Source organism: Perca fluviatilis, chromosome 19, assembly GCF_010015445.1.
Source record: "Perca fluviatilis chromosome 19, GENO_Pfluv_1.0, whole genome shotgun sequence".
In the NCBI taxonomy this organism is placed as follows: Eukaryota; Metazoa; Chordata; class Actinopteri; order Perciformes; family Percidae; genus Perca; species Perca fluviatilis.
This window is the reverse complement of record NC_053130.1, coordinates 25,198,045-25,213,846: the sequence shown is the minus strand read 5'-3', so window position 1 is coordinate 25,213,846 and position 15,802 is coordinate 25,198,045. Positions and strand designations below refer to the sequence as shown.

General features: G+C 41.8%; 1 protein-coding gene across 4 annotated transcripts; it reads right to left on the bottom strand.

Moving 5' to 3' along the window:
- Nucleotides 1–342: 342 nt before the first annotated feature.
- Nucleotides 343–15,308, bottom strand: inpp5f (inositol polyphosphate-5-phosphatase F). Of its 4 annotated transcripts, XM_039784596.1 has the most exons (21): nucleotides 15,089–15,308; nucleotides 14,818–14,921; nucleotides 12,699–12,779; nucleotides 12,033–12,169; nucleotides 9,628–9,756; nucleotides 9,281–9,466; nucleotides 9,109–9,165; nucleotides 8,612–8,810; nucleotides 8,197–8,376; nucleotides 7,739–7,806; nucleotides 7,300–7,424; nucleotides 7,111–7,188; nucleotides 6,772–6,892; nucleotides 5,876–6,004; nucleotides 5,490–5,607; nucleotides 5,183–5,381; nucleotides 5,012–5,083; nucleotides 4,843–4,916; nucleotides 4,530–4,658; nucleotides 4,352–4,439; nucleotides 3,036–4,188 (listed from the first exon to the last, which is right to left on the bottom strand). In XM_039784596.1, the coding sequence occupies exons 2-21, from the start codon at nucleotides 14,912–14,914 to the stop codon at nucleotides 3,036–3,038; spliced, it is 3,420 nt and encodes a 1,139-aa protein (XP_039640530.1). In that variant the 5' UTR covers nucleotides 14,915–14,921; nucleotides 15,089–15,308. The 4 variants fall into 4 exon arrangements, with proteins under 4 accessions (XP_039640531.1, XP_039640533.1, XP_039640530.1 ...); XM_039784597.1 differs by having other exon boundaries at nucleotides 343–4,188; nucleotides 14,818–15,308; XM_039784598.1 differs by having other exon boundaries at nucleotides 9,281–9,448; nucleotides 14,818–15,308.
- Between the last annotated feature and the right edge of the window lie 494 nt (nucleotides 15,309–15,802).

Genomic DNA, 15,802 nt, shown 5'->3' with positions numbered 1-15,802 from the left:
ACTCATGTTTTGGCTTAATTTCACAGCATGCTTTGCGGTCCATGGCGGTGTTGTCCATTCTGCAGACAGATTTATTTTAGTTTTACCTCAAAGTAATGAGGTCTTGAGGATTATTTTTATAATGCAATTTCTTCTTGAGTCAGTATACATTTAGCTAGATGCCAGCATACATAACAAAGAGCAAACAGTTTGATATGCTAGCGTGGAGACTTCCTGTAAATGGGTTTGACAATAAACATCATGCAACACTTTGTATATATATATTTTTAATTCCAATGGAATATCTTCCTACACAGAAAGTGTATAGTGTGCTTTGTTATCAAGTAACCCACTCAAAGAGGATAAGAATAAATAGGATACTTTAATATACAATACAATCTCAGTACACTGTGGAAAACAATGACAACAGTCAGTTGGTAAAGAGGAAAGATGACCACAGACATTGAGATGAAAATGGTGCTAAATGTTAAACAGTGCAAATCAAATGCTTTAAGACCTAGTTGCATGATGACTTGTCATGGTCTGGGGTCCTAAGAGAAGTGGAGGACAACCACAGACAACAAACAAAGAGGTGGTTGCAAAAGCACTTGGTGTAAAAAAAAAAAAAGAGACAAATCTCACCAAGCAAATTTAGAATCAAATTAAACTATTCCAGCTTTTGAATATAAAAACCAGACACCAACACTATAGCATTGTGGTCTCTATCGGGAATGTTGAGGATAACTGTTCTTCTAGCTTAACACAGCAAGTGTGGGACAGAATACGTTTCTGCTATGCTTGACAAGCGCTCCAGTGTTTGCAATCCCACGGGAAGTTAAAAAAAAATTAAAAGAAAAACCACCTTTCAACCCCTCTGCATTAAAACTTTGCATTACAGCTATTACCTTAAAGCTTTTGGCAGCACCACACACTATCCGCAGGTTCAATAACTATATAATGCAGCAGCCAAGGCTACAATCTCACTTAACCCAAGTATAGTCAGATAAAATATACAAGTATCGCACTTCTCGTCTGCTGGTGAGCAAGCTGAATGCAAACAGGCAAATATAACACAAAATATGAAACCGGTGACCGTTTATCTTGGGATATTTCACCTCAAAGCAAACCAGATTATTATTATTTATCATAAATAGACACATATATACAAAAGCAGTGTAATGAGGTGGCCTTGATACATTAGAATTTCTTCTGGAGGACGGTCATATGGGACATGCTCACTGAATGGAAACCACAAGTGCAACGGGTGACTAACGAGGCAAAACCTCACCTGAGGTTAACGGAAAAACACGTACATTGTAACAATATTAACGGCTTCATAGCACATAAATATGACTAGGGCTCTAAGACGAGCACTCCTAAATACCAGCAGCAGTAGTAGGGATGCTCTAACTCACACATACTGTACAGTACATACAAACGCCCAACACATCTCCAAAACTTGCTCATTTCCGCAGAGAATGTTACGTGCCAGTGGATGAAATATCCCAAGATAAAGCCTGATCACATACAGTAACCCTGAACATGATCTTTTATACAGTACACCAAATGTAACATGTAAGAATGGACTTAAAAAGGTAGATTTTGCCATAAATACCTGATATACATAATCCCACTTCAATTCCCTGTTAAGGCAAATATGCTTTCAGTTTGGGGAGTGCATAAAGCGTCAGTGGTTCTAATAATTGGATGGGTGCAATTGCATATATACCTACTATATGCTACCCTCCTGTCTTTGTCAAACATGCAACGTCAATGTACAACGCTGGCCGAGGACTCGGTTCAAACAAACCGTCATAGTTCATTAGTACAACCATTAGCAGAATAGTTATTTCATTACATTTTACCTATCAAAAACAACTCCAACCAGTAGTTTTCTGGTTATTCATGATTAGCAATGACAGTACTGGGAGTTCTTTTGAAAATATAATGCTCATACCTCTTTGAGATGCCACCCTACCATCAATACAAAAAGCTTAAGGGAAGGCGCTACTCAGGGAACAGAGAAACATACGATACTCACTGTACATATCAACAACCAGGATACTCTTACTATCTCTTACTTTCTACTCTTGTGTAGTCATTATTTCTATAACGGTATATCTTCTAAGTTACACTTGACAACATTGATATTACATAGGATAACTACGTACAGTATGTTGTCTGGCTAGTTTCTGAAAGCTGTACAAAGGGTAATAGTTAACACAGAATTGTCCTTTGGGAATCACAAAAGATATTTGGTCGGATTCTACAACTGTTACAAATTGAAGGTTATTACGCGGTCTATATCACAAACGCCAATAAGTGACCTGCACATACAGGGTGACGTACAGTACATGATAAAAGTCAGATTGGTCTTTTAACATACAGGTAATGTTTACCTGCCGTGTCAAAATCAGCTACCATTAACCTCACATGCAAGCACTGTGGGTATAATAACCATTCAGACTGAGGATAGTGACATTGTTTACATGCACAAAAATACTCTGCATACCACAGTTTAAAACATCTTAAAAAAGAAAAATATCTTCTTCTATCTTGTTTTTGGTCTCTTAAGGTAGTCATAATGAGAATATCCTTGAATAATATGATAAGAAAACTACTAATACAGTAGCACTTTTTCTGGAGTATTTTAGGATTTGAACGTACACTCTCATTTCAATCAGAAGCTCCACTGTATAAAATTGGACGTGGGATAACACAATCGCTTATTAAACACTTGACATCGTGCGAGGTTGCATGGCAAAAATGATTATGAGCTAAACGTCCGTTAGCTCAAATAACTGGACAATCAGTGCTCTCCTAAGAGTCCATAATTATGTGCATGTAAACATGGTCACTGTCATGATGGGCTTACGTATATATTCCTAAATTCTGTACAAGAGTCATAATTAACACGGGCAAGTTTAACTAAAGGGCAGATGTAAGAGCGCAGTTCTTGGCCGAGTAGTGACGCTATGTGCAAGCTTTTGCTACTGCTACCATACAGGAAGTTTCAACAAGACGTACGACTACAAAATCCTGCTACAAGGAAAGCACTAGATCTGAATGATCCTGGTCTGGCACTGTGTAAACATTGCCTTCAGCTCGCTCTCTTGGGCTTCGTTGACAGTGTCTGGCTCTGGGCTCTTCTGTACCTTCGCCACAGCAAAGTTGATGCCCTGGGTGAGTCCCGCCTGGGTGAGGCTGGCCACCTGGACCATGGAGCTCTTGATCTTGGCAAAGGGGGACACCACTCGGCTGCCGTTGCTGTCGGCAGGTGAGGGGCCGAGGCTGCCCTCCATCTGTGAACACAGGCTCCTCTGAGAGCCTCCTGAGGCCGCAGAGCTGACCTTTTGGACAGCGAGGAGGTTGGAACTGGAGGTAGTGGAGTCGACGTCTAGCTGGGACGGCCTGGGGAGCTGGGGCTCCTCCGGCTTATGCTGCGGCTCAGAGCTCGGCCGCTTGTCTGGCTCTGCTAGAGTCTTATTCTGCACAGGCACCACAGGGTTGAGCGGGGGCGGCTGCTCTCCAAACACCTCAACAGGTTTGGTCTGTGCATCCTGGACAAACTGGTGGCAGTAGGCATCGATGGGGGTACCAAAGTCAATCAGAATGGCTTCTTCAGCCACCGAGGCGGCCCCTGGGGACTTGTCATCACTGTCTCGAGAAGGGCTTTCCTGCTTCTCGTCACAGCCAGTGACTCGGATAACAGAGGGGATATTTAGCTCCACACTGCCAATAGACTGGGAGCGACTGCCCAGTCGTGGGTTTGATGCTACAATGCCGCAGCTGGGCAGCACATAGTCCACGTTTTCTAAAGAACCAGAGCACGGGTGGTCTGGGTCAGAGTTGTAGGAGTCAGAGTCGTCGGAGATTTCAGAGTGCCCGTCACCGATATCTTTTCGGGCTCCTGTGCCAGGGTTGCTATCCGATGTTTCCAAGCTGCTGTCTGACTTCCACAGGTTGACATGCATAGTTGGCTTCAGGAAATTGACTTTTACATCAGGCTTAGAGAAGTTGCCCAGCCTCCCGAGGGGCTTGAAGGGGCCAATGTTTACGTTCGTCTTGGTCTGTTTAACTTTCTGATTAAGAGAGGAGAACTTGTTGAGGAGGAAACTTTTGCCCTGAGCTAGACCGGAGCTACCCTGGACATGGTCAGCAGGTTTGTTCTGGATCCCCATTATATCCTCATGAGGCCTACTCTGCCGCCTGGAACACAGATACAGACAACGTAAGTACACGGCCCACCGCTCTGGACATTGGTTAAAAATAAAAAATGTGCAATCTTCTTCTATCTTGCTATATGTGACGAAGAGAAAGAGAAAAAGAGTAAGAATGCTAATCATCTTAATGACAACACATTAGTACTCACCTCTCCAGCTTCTTTTCAACCACAAGCAGGTCCAGCCCCGTGGCCTGTTTCATTATGCGAAGCATCTCAGCTATGCATTGCAATGTGTCTGAAACATGTCACAATGCAAGTCTCAATCGGTATATCTAAAACGTTTCCATTTTTTGGAGTTTAAACAATTTAAAGAATTGCATCCTACCTTTTCCATCATCCTCAGGATTTCGTGTTACTGCTCTCAGTGTGTGAAAGTATCCACTCGTCTCTTCATTCCTGTAATGCAAACGCATACAGCAGAACTTTGGCTTCCCAAACAGAGTAGGCTCTGGACCTGCAAAAGAAAACAACTTGTAACTTCCATTTTTTTTTTTTGTGATGTGCTTTCCTTGCATGAATCATGACTGGAGAAATTGCTGAAAGGATACTGAAAAACGGTTATAGAACACATTTAGGAAGTGTTGGGTGAGTCAGCAAGCATACAATAAACCCTCACTTCTCCTTTGAGTTTAACTTACCAATTTCGATCTTTTCCAAACCCTCTAAATTGAGGCGCTGGTATTGGTCGACTTTGTCTGCTTCTTCATCGTAGCTAAAATAAAATAAAATAAAGGAAAACATAAGTGAATCTATAAAAACGATTTCTTAAAGAAAAAAAAAGGTTGGCAAATTCAATGTCAGACTTACTATGCAATGTAATAGGCTTTGTCAGACAGAAGCAGCAGCACATCCACGTCTTTGTTGGATGCATCAATGAGGCTGTTGGCAAATGAGACAACGGGTAGCATGAAAAGAGCTCTTCAGAAACTACTGAAAACAGTATGAATAGTACAAAAGACAGGGCAGCTAGCCACTAACCTCATGTCACAATTGATGAGGGCCCAACCTCCATGAAACTTCTCATCATCAAGCAGCAAAAGCTGCATGTAGGTCTGCAGCAGGAGGCTGACCTGCTCCTGCGCTCCCCTCTGGCTCTCTTTCTCTTTCTCTTCATGCTCCTTCTCCTTACTAAAGATGGAGTACAGGTCCTCTGTCACTGGCAGGCCCATCATTAGGTCTGCAGGGAGAGGCAGAGGATTCAGAAGAGTAAATCAAGGGCAGGTTTTGGGACAGCGTGGGTACGAATACATATATACAGACAGAATATGAGTCTGCTTATCCATACCAATGACTGCTTGTCTATAAGCATCCCTGAAGCGGTTCAGATAGTAGCGGTTGGCTGAGTTCACGCCATCCTTCATCACACCAGCCAGTTTCCTCTCCCCCGTCCTGGTGAAATCTCCCTAAAACAGATCATACAGTGCGCATTAAATATAGCTTTTGACTTGTGACTCTCTGTGATTTCAGTCCATTTCGAAGTCCAAAAGGCTCAGTCAGTGTTGTGTTCTGATCTGATCTACTGAAATGCTCTGTTGATTTGTGAGTGTGTATCTCAACAGCTTAAACTATTCACTAACTGTGTCAAAGGAAGATGGCACACTTCTCTAACTTTGCTTGTTTAAGCAAACACTGATTCAGATGTGAACGTGTGCAAAGACACAACGATGTTACCTTGAGCGCTGCTGTGCCTGCATACTGTCTGCTGATGGTGTCTCCATTGTTGGCCCACATGATCTGATAAATCCTGTAGCATTTGAGAGGCAGAGGCTGCTCCGGAGGCATCACACCCAGTTTCTTCAGCTGCAGGAAGACAGGAGACATGTTTTGTCCATGGAGATGTTGTTAAAACGGTACATGGAAAGCCTTTCTCCTAGTTTACGCTGCATTGGTGGGAAAGGTCAGCCTGTATTCATTTACACATTTATTTTGTTCAATTTACACTTGAATTTGCGCATTAATTGTAATCCAAGAGGAATATGGTGGAATTACTGGATTTCTAGAAAGCTCAAAAGATTTGGGGTGTACAAAATATGGTTGTGTTGATGTGCACTGTCTGCCATCAGTGTGTGATCTGATGAGCAAATATATGCAGATGTCAGTAATCTGCCAACAAGCTAACAGAGAAAATGATTCATGTTGTCAAGGGAATCTGGAAAATGACACTTACACCTTTTGTAAAGCACTTTGCAATCCCAGTCATAGAAAATATGTCAACCATGATGTTGATTATTGATTATTAATACTGCTATTATTTATAAAATATAAAAAAAATGTCATATTAATTAACAGCAAGTTGTTAAATGTGTATTTTCCCTGAAAAATTTATAATATCTATAAAATACATACCAGGAGAGTGAAGTTTAAGGTTACGGCCACTAAGGACTCTGAGCAGTACGTTTTATTTAGCTGGACACGAGTTTCATAAGGAACTGTGTAACTTTCTTTCAGTCTAAAGTGTCACTGATACAGGAAATAGTAAATTCAATTTAGAAATCAGCACATATTAGCAGAACTACACAATGCATGTTCATCTGTTTGCCTGGGTCCACACAAGGACCGGATCTCACCTGTTGTTCCATCACCGCCCGAGCAATAGCAGCCTGGACCACGTTGGTCCTGTCGAGGCAGTCCATACAGTTGACTCTAAAGATACCCTCCTGCTTGCAGATGACTCCAGCCTGATCCACCCTGACAGATCAAGATACATTGAAAACAGGATGCATTTGTAGAATTACAATATTTTACCCAATAACAAACAGGATTACTAACATGCACTAATACCCTATGAGTGGTTCATTGTTGTTTTCTATAAAAAATAAAAACAAATCATGTCCCAATGAATATAGGCAAGAGTTCATGTTATCAGCATTTCCCTGTAAATTATTTAATACTGAGATAAGACTTACCAGGCCCACTTCATGTCAGTGATGAGGTCAGAGATCGCATCGGTCAGTACTTGCACATTCTCAAACTTCATACCTCGGCTGAGAAACAGGATATAAGTAGCATAAAGGGGAAGGAACTGCAACGTGGTATAAAATAGGACGACTACATATATGAACAAGTCACACAGCTGAGGCAAGTGTTTCTCTTACCAGTGCTCATGGAAGTCAAATGAAACATATGTGAGGTTTGGGTTGTTGTAAAGCAGGACTTGCTTCAGATATGCGTCCCCAATTATCTTCTCCCGTCCACTTTGATCCACTAAGTTAATGATGACCTGAAAAAGACAATAAAGAGTGTGGCCATTTAGCCTTGAATATAAAATGTATGGCCCTTGAAGCCTTTCCTGTGGAAACACACTGAGATGCTAAATGTTAAGACAACAAAATTTGCACTTTGAGCTAGCTCAGTGTGGTGGTGATGATGACAATAAATGTCACCAATTCTAGTCAGGATGCTCTGACATTAAGCACATGGTAGTTCACAGTATATGCATCCACAGGTATAATAATAAAAAAAAAACACTAATGCATGCAAGTAGTCAATAACTAAGCACATAAACAAGCACGCACTATGGCAAAGCAAACCCACCTGCGTCTTGTAGAGTTTAAGCTGTTCTTCAAAGTGAGCAGAAAAGTAAGACATGGTCTCCTTCTCTCCTGAAACAGAACAATATGCATACAAATTATTTCCATATAATGAATCTAGCTAGACACCAAGCGATCTAGTTTGCAGACTTTTACATCATTGTAACTTTGGAGACTGAAGTGCTGTTTCCTTAAGAAAGTGTTTTATTCACCTGAAGATACATTCCCCATATCAAATCTAGAATTCCTCCAAATCCTAGTGTCCAATAAATCATTTTACATTTTAGGTGGAGCAAGGACCAATGACTGACAAGATAACTAGATTTGGTTGATATGTAAGACATAGCTCAAATACACTGGACAGATGTTTGAGACCCGAAGAGAACAGCCCACTATACCCAAACAAAGCCTCTGAGAGACCCTCTTTATAAGACTGTATGCAAGATATGTAGTTCCGCTGACCTTTCTCTAAGCGTGGCCGGGGATTGTAGCGGTACCCCGCCTGGCTCCAGAAGACAGGCACGGAGCCACGAGTCTGCACAAAGGACAGAGTGTGGCTGTGCACGTGGATTAACTGCTCCGTCTCCACATAGTTAGCCACATGGCCATCGGTATCCACTCCTCTGCGTTTGTACCGCATCCCTTTGGGCAAGGAGAATGTATGAGCACTATTCAGATTATTTATATCACAGATCACGCTTCACTTGAAGAGAATAAAAACGAAATTGTCTGCCGAGTTAGTTATTCAAAGCATATTGTGAAATAAGCCGTACTTGGATGTGGGAACAATTAGTCCCAACTACACAGCATAACCCATATATTTGGACAGAATCAGAGTTCAGGCATGAGGCCAGGCTGCCAGTAACCGTAGCTCTACCTGCGCGGTGGCGGCTGCGTCTGGAGATTAGGGCCACAGTGAAGCGGGGATGGATGTCATCAACACAGGTGACCTCCTGTGGTGGCGTTTCAGGGCTGCTCCTCTCTTCGTCGGATGTCTCGTTGTAGTTCACCACCAGTTCCTCCACCTGTACAAAGCCCTGGATGATTGGTATCACCCAGAAGTCCACCTCTGGCACCTGGAGCATCCAAATAAGTTAAAAAATAACATCAGGACAAGAAGGTTAAAACGCTCTTTGTCAGGTTGATAAGGAAGCACTTTGCATCCACCAAGTGTTCCGAGCAGATAATCTTGCATAACTCGGAGCCTTTCTATTCACTGAGTATTTCCATACTCTTCTGATAAAGCTCTGGTAATTACACACACACATACAACTGCCACGCTTACACAGCAGGGCCAAGTGCATTTATTAAATTCTAAAATGAGAGAAACAAACCATAAATGTGCCACTTAATATTTCTGTTTTGAAAAATTACCTGAAGGTCAATAAGGTCCTGGATCATGTGTTTATTCCAGAAGAAACGGTCGTCCACCTTTCACAAAGAATAACAAAGACTGTCAATCAGATGTAGGGCTTTTGCTGTATAAATGTGTAAAATGAATAAGGCAACGAGCCCAACGAGTTGTGAGATGCGTTTCTCTCCACACCTGTTTCCATAGGGGTAAGCTGGACTTATCCGAGTCTCCCTTGCGCTGCACACTGTTTGTCAGGTCGTAGGTCATGCTGTAGTAGAAGGAATCGGAGTCCATGAATACCTTGTACAGCTCATCCAGCAGCCGCCTCTCCAGGCGTTCTTTCTCTTTATTTTCCTTGACCTGGAAGGCAGGGGAATACTGGATTGGGTGTTTGGATAGAAAAGAGCGATAAGTTGAAAAAGAAAAGAAAGCTAAATCTTAGAACTTCAAAGCCTTTAAAAGCGTGAAAGATAGGGAAAGCAGTGCGTCCATTTGAGGATGACAAAATACATTTTTATGAGCGGACAAAAAGAAAACACCTTTTTCTTGATGGGCACAGCAACATTAGATTTGATCTGGCTGAAGGTCTTCATCAAGAACTTTGATTCATCAGGAGACTGGGCCAGTTTGTCTGGTCTGTCGATTCCAAAGTGATGCTTCTTGCAAAGCTGAAAAAGAGGATCCTCTATCAAATTTATGCAATTAAATACACATGGTAGATATATTTAGAAAGTTAAAGAAATGGTTATTTGCTGAGGATATTATAACTGAATTTGGTCCCACCTTTGATTTTTTAAGACAACTAAAAAGTTCATAACTACCCACAAACAGCCAAAACTAACCGAAAAAACAAACAATACAGTACTCTATATAGTTCTCAGTTTTCTAAACAAACGCAGTAAACAATCTAACTACATTGATCTATAGGATTTCTAGGCACAGGGGTGGATCATTCCACAGGAGGGGAATGATCATTCTGCAGTACAAGGACAGGATGGGGTCTAAAAGCCTATCCAGGAACGAGCCTCCTCCTCCGTATTTACTCACTTGAAAATATCCTGTCTCACCATCCATGGAGCTCCCCTGAAAGACTGAAATCTTAGTAATATTCAACATCCTTTGCGATCTATCACAATGACTATATGGGCCCTATTTTAACGATCTGAAACGCAAGTGTGAAACGCAAAACGCAAGTAGCTTTGTGGGCGGATCTCGGGCGCTGTTGCTATTATACCGGCGGGATAAATGAATCTTGCCCGACGCAAATCTAAAATGGGTTGGTCTGAAGTAGCTAGGTGTGGTTTGGGCGTAACGTGAAAACAACCAATCAGTGTCATCTCACATTCCCTTTAAGAGCAGGCGCGCTTGTTCCATGGCGGATTGCTATTATGACGGCGGATTTGCCTGGCGCACGCCAGCGGGAGCTGTCCGGGATGCGGCAAAGTAATAAATGCCCGTCTTGGCCGGGTGGCGATGTTGCTGCGGCCTCTCGGGCGCATCTCCTCTAGTCTGGAGAGGATTGCTGCAGCCATGCAGCTTGGGCCTCCAAACGCACCACCTGCTCCTGTTGTGCCCCTTCCTCCTCCCCCCACTCCATCTCCGTCCACCCGCTCCATCAGGAGCGCATCGCGCATTGCCACTCCCGGACCAGATTCCGCCGGAGTGTCCAATCCCACCATAGTTCAACATCACGTCTCCTTAAGTCCTCTAATATTTCCTCATTTATGTCATCAACACATCCATGATTCATGGAAATGTTGTGTAAAACACAACAAGCCACAAAGAATGCTGCGACTTTTTGAGGATTTTGAGGACACCTGAAGCGCATTTTCAGTAATATTTTTCTTTGTAATTATGTATGGTTTTCAAAATGTGAACTGCTGTAGATGAGAGAAGTGTATGCGCGTTGTGCACACGCTACATTATGGCCAAGCATTCTTCCCTAAAATAGCATCTGAATAACGCGCTACTGACTTTAGACTAGCGCCACTGACTTTAGACCAGGTTTTTCCTGGTCAGTGGCGGAATTGTTTTCTGAAACTGCAAAATAGCACCACGTAACGTTTGCGGCGGAACACGCCTCCTCTTTTCGCTGAACCGCCCCCAGGAGCGCAAATACAATCCCTAATTTACCGACGTGCGTCTGTGGAGGGAAAAGTCCGCTGTGCGTCGGGTGCAAAATAGGAATGATACATGCGTCGGTGTACTAAGGCAATTGCGCTGAGTGCAAGATAGGGCCCTATGTCTGCATTTAAATGTCCCTCTATGTGTATCGGTGAACATAAAACATTTTTTTTTTTTTATAAATTAAAGCACTGTCAGTCGATCAGAGAATAATCATAAAGTGGCGCATATATACACGGTATTCTTGGGTATATGTAGGCCTGTCACGATAACAAATTTTGTTGGACGATAAATTGTCCCAGAAATGATTGCGATAAAAGATAATATTGTCATTCTGAGACCATTTTCATCTAATATAATGATAATGGCATAATAATGCAGGTACACCTTTTCAAAGATCAATAAACTTTTATTTCTAAAGAATATTTAAGACTGGAACTGGAAGACATTTTAAATATCCACAATAAATGAACATAACAACCAAATACAATAAATAAAATGGACTCTCAGTCTCTGTTAACAAAAAATGCACTTGAATAAAAACCAAACACAATTAAAAACAATAAACAAAATGGAAATTTTTCCGGCAGCGATAATTTCCATTTAAAAATTATCAAGCTCATTTTTATTTTATCATGTGATTAATTGATATATTGCATATTGCGACAGGCCTAGGTATATGTATTTAAAATAATTAAATACAATTTAGGATTCTAACAAGCACTGTTATAATGATTGCCAGGGGGGCTGAGTGCAATAATCAAAACACAAGTACATGAACAGTGCTTCTCATGTCTCATTACAGTATTAGGGTACACACCTCCAGCTCAAGCTCCTGTGGCTCTTCGTCAGACAGGGGAATGACGGCTATCTTGGTGATCTTGTAGACTTTGTGGTTGCCTGGTAAATTGCCCACCAGTGCTTTCTGGCGTATTAATACGAGGCCCAGAGGAAGGTCTGCCAAGAGGAGAAAGAAGAAGGGGGAGTTGCGTCATGGGTGCAGAATTCCTCACATTCTGAGAGGTGTGAAAGAAGCAGCTGTACACCAGCCATTAACTGCAGATTTTTAATAAGGTAACACAAGACTGATCTGGTAAATAAATATCCAAACCATGTTAATCTATCTGAATTACTAAAATAATTGTTCATATATTGTCTTGTGACGGCAGGGTATATAATGTCCCTACTCCATACCATTCCTACCCTGAGGCCCACAGAGACAAGCCATCAACAAAATCATTTTTATCACCTATTGAATCATCACCATCAGCTCACTCCTCTTCATAACTACACAAATTTCCAAGTACTTTAACACATTGCTTCACACCTTTCCTCGTGAGTAAGAATCATGCGAAGCACTGGATGATTTGGTAACTCGAGCGTCCACGCAAACAGACGAGAAATTCTAGGTTAGATGTGAGTGAGCCCTGTGCGAAAAGCAACAAAAAAAAACCCAGTTTAGGGTAAAATGTAATTCGCCACTTACCTGTGTGAAGCTGTATCTTTCCAATGATACCTTCTACCACGCCCAAACACACTGGATTCCAAGCTAACAACAGGTCTGTTGCTGAAACAGAAAGATGAAGATGAATCATCAGAACAGCGGTGTAACAAGACAGCTCAGCTAGATATGCTTGAGGTCAGACACTGTATGCAGCTAGGGTCAAAATGTGCTACATATGCAAGTACAGGGCCATGAAGGCCACTTTGTTTATCGAGGCCTTGAGTTAGCTCTAGAAAGAATTGAGCATGTGCACCTTTTCTGTCAGAAATAGATGAATACTCACACTAAGAGCTTGACCTACGAGTTAACCAAACAGACCTTAAGTACCTTAAAAGGTGTGGGGTGACGTCACTTCTTGTTGACGTTCAAAGTATTGTCAAACAAAACAGAGGCTAGCTCGCCCCTCCCTCCTCCTCATCCCAAACACTGTTTGTTTGTTATGTTATGTTTGGTGGTGCAGGTTGGCACAGTTTGTTTTGTTGCCATTTGTGGAGCCTGGGCTGTCTACAGAGACCACGTTTTTTTACAGTGTGTTCAGGGGACAGGCAGCTAGCAGATAGTGAGGGGATGTTTGCTGTATGTGACAAAAAAATGTTGTAGCCTAAAAAACGTGTGACATCGCTTAGAGCACCTTTAAAACAGTCGTGGTTGATTGTGGGCGATTTCCTGTTACCACGCTAAAACTTGTTTTTAATACCTAGTACCTAAACCTGTATAAATCATGAGTAATCATGCACTTAAAACTGTTTTGTGGCATTTTATTGAGGAAAGTGTAATTTGATTGAGGAAAAAAACTAGCCTGTATCCATTAACTTACATTTTCAAACACCAGGCCAAGTTTGAAGTCAGTTAAGGCAACGCACAAACTCAGTGACTAACAGAAAAACAGGATTGCTTAGCATTAGTGACGGATTAAACATCACAGTGGAGAAAATTGGAAAAGTGTGAGGGGTGTGGCTAAATAGGGAGAACATCCAAGTCTAGGCAGCCTCAGACAATGACTCTTCCTGTTACTTTCACCAGCCATAAAGAACATGTCATGTACAGGCCAGAGAACTGTGAGGGCCCACAGGAAAGGTCTTGCAGAAAAAACAAAATTACAAACATGATGAAAAATGATACCACAACTTCACTCAGAATATGTAGCGAATATCATGGAAATACTTCACCGTGTCCGTGAAAGTGGAGTGGAAACCCAGTGAGGAGTGGAAACCTTTTTTTTTTTCCAATTAAATAATGAAACAGTAGTGCAACTAAAAACCTGTTCAGGATGGCTGGACAGCCATACAACTTCAACTGACACGGAGGATAACATGCACTGCCTTCTGGTGGCTCTAATGAAACTTCTCTTTTAGTCCAGCAGTTCTTTCACTTCAGCTGAGAAATGTAATTCCCACAGTCCACTGTAATTCATAGCAATGAGCCACAGCAGCAGTACTCAGTTCTGCAATGTGATTAAGGTGTAATGCCAAGAGCAGCTTTTACAGACGTCAGTCAAACTTAATATGTCTTTATTTATTACTACATAAATACATCAGAATGGTAATATAGTTTTCTAATAACTCCCCATAATAGAATAGAACATATCTTAAGCGGTCTTCAGTCAAGCATAGGTTATGAAAGCTAGCTACATTTCTGTTATTTGTACCTCCTTACTGTCCTGCACTTTGTCTGTTTGGTCTAAAGAAGAACTTTTTTATTAACATAAGAAGCAAAGTAAGAACTTTGGAGTCAGTTTGGGGTGTTGGCACTCCCGGAATAAAAGCTAGGACGATGATTTTAAGCCTCATGAATGGCGCATCTAACAATTTCCATCTGTGAAACAATCAACGTGTTTATGTTTGACACAGCTGGATACTTTAGAGCGATTACATGATTACGTTAACGTTTATTTCAGAAATAACGAGTGAAAATAACAAGTGGAGGATTAGACTAAACCGCTGAGGTGTTTTCAGAAACAGGGTGACAAAAAAACATAAGCAGAATAGTGTTTGTCAACTCCAGGCAGGCCAAGAAATACATAGTAAAAAGAAAAAAAATCAAATGCTAATTCCAGGTAAATGGCCGGCTACGGTACAGAAAGCTGTGATCCAGTACGTACCAGGTCTGACTGTCATGGTCCCGTCTTTTCGGCTGCACCACAGAGCACGATCCCCGCTCTGGAGAATGTAGTCGTCTTTGGCTTGGAACAGCTCCATTTTGTCCCTTGACGTTACACAAACACAGGTAACTAGCTGGCCTAGTAGCCAGGTACAGGTAATTATCAAGTCTCACGCCTTGGAGGTAAAACTGTAGCTAGCCGGAGAGCGACTGACTGGCTAGCCACGGTTAGCTCGCTCCCCACAGGCTGGTAAACTACGGCAGATAGCTACCTCGCGAGCTAGCAGCAGCAGCAGCAGCAGCAGCTGGATGCGTGTCGGATGTGTTTATTCCACTTATAAGCATACTGCTAATCAAATTCCCTTTCCACTGGAGAAGCAGCCCGTCCCACGGTCATGCTGCACGGAGTAAAGGCAAAGACACATAAAAAGGGGAGAAAATGTCCCAGATGCTGCTACGTGCACTCGTAACGTTAACCGACAGTTTCCTGCTCTAAACAATAGCACGTGATCTATTCCGTCATCACCGGTGTACAGGTACTGTACACGTCATTACATCGCTAAAGGATTAGTATGATTATTATATTCGAAGATACCATATGTTGATAGCTGGACTCCCCATTCCGATGAAAGTGAAAATTAAGAATGTGTGCCTTGCTTTCATTTTTTATTATATTGCCTTTAATTGTCTTTTTTAAATAAAAATAAAAATGTGGTTCTTAAATGTCAGGGAAATCAAAACATCACAGTTACAGCACTTGTTCAGTGACAGCAGGGCTAATGCTAGTTGAATCTGGGGGAAATTATGTATAAATGTGTTTTTTTTAATGTATAAAACAATCATCAATAATTAAATCCCTATTCTGATGTTACAGTTTGGGGTCATTTGTATATAAAAAAACACAAAACTTACAAACATGTTAAGTGTCCCCACCCATCTAGGAATAATGCAGCAAAAATGTTCTTAGTTATGACCCAGTGGGGCTC

What these genes read in the sequence shown, in the direction of transcription:
- inpp5f (XM_039784597.1), bottom strand. Translation starts at nt 14,914, where the DNA reads ATGGAGCTGTTCCAAGCCAAAGACGACTACATTCTCCAGAGCGGGGAT. An exon ending in GCTTACCCCTATGGAAACAG is followed by an intron (nt 9,166 to 9,280) that starts GTGTGGAGAGAA and finishes TCTTTGTGAAAG; the next exon opens with GTGGACGACCGTTTCTTCTG. An exon ending in ACTGACATGAAGTGGGCCTG is followed by an intron (nt 6,893 to 7,110) that starts GTAAGTCTTATC and finishes TTGATCTGTCAG; the next exon opens with GGTGGATCAGGCTGGAGTCA.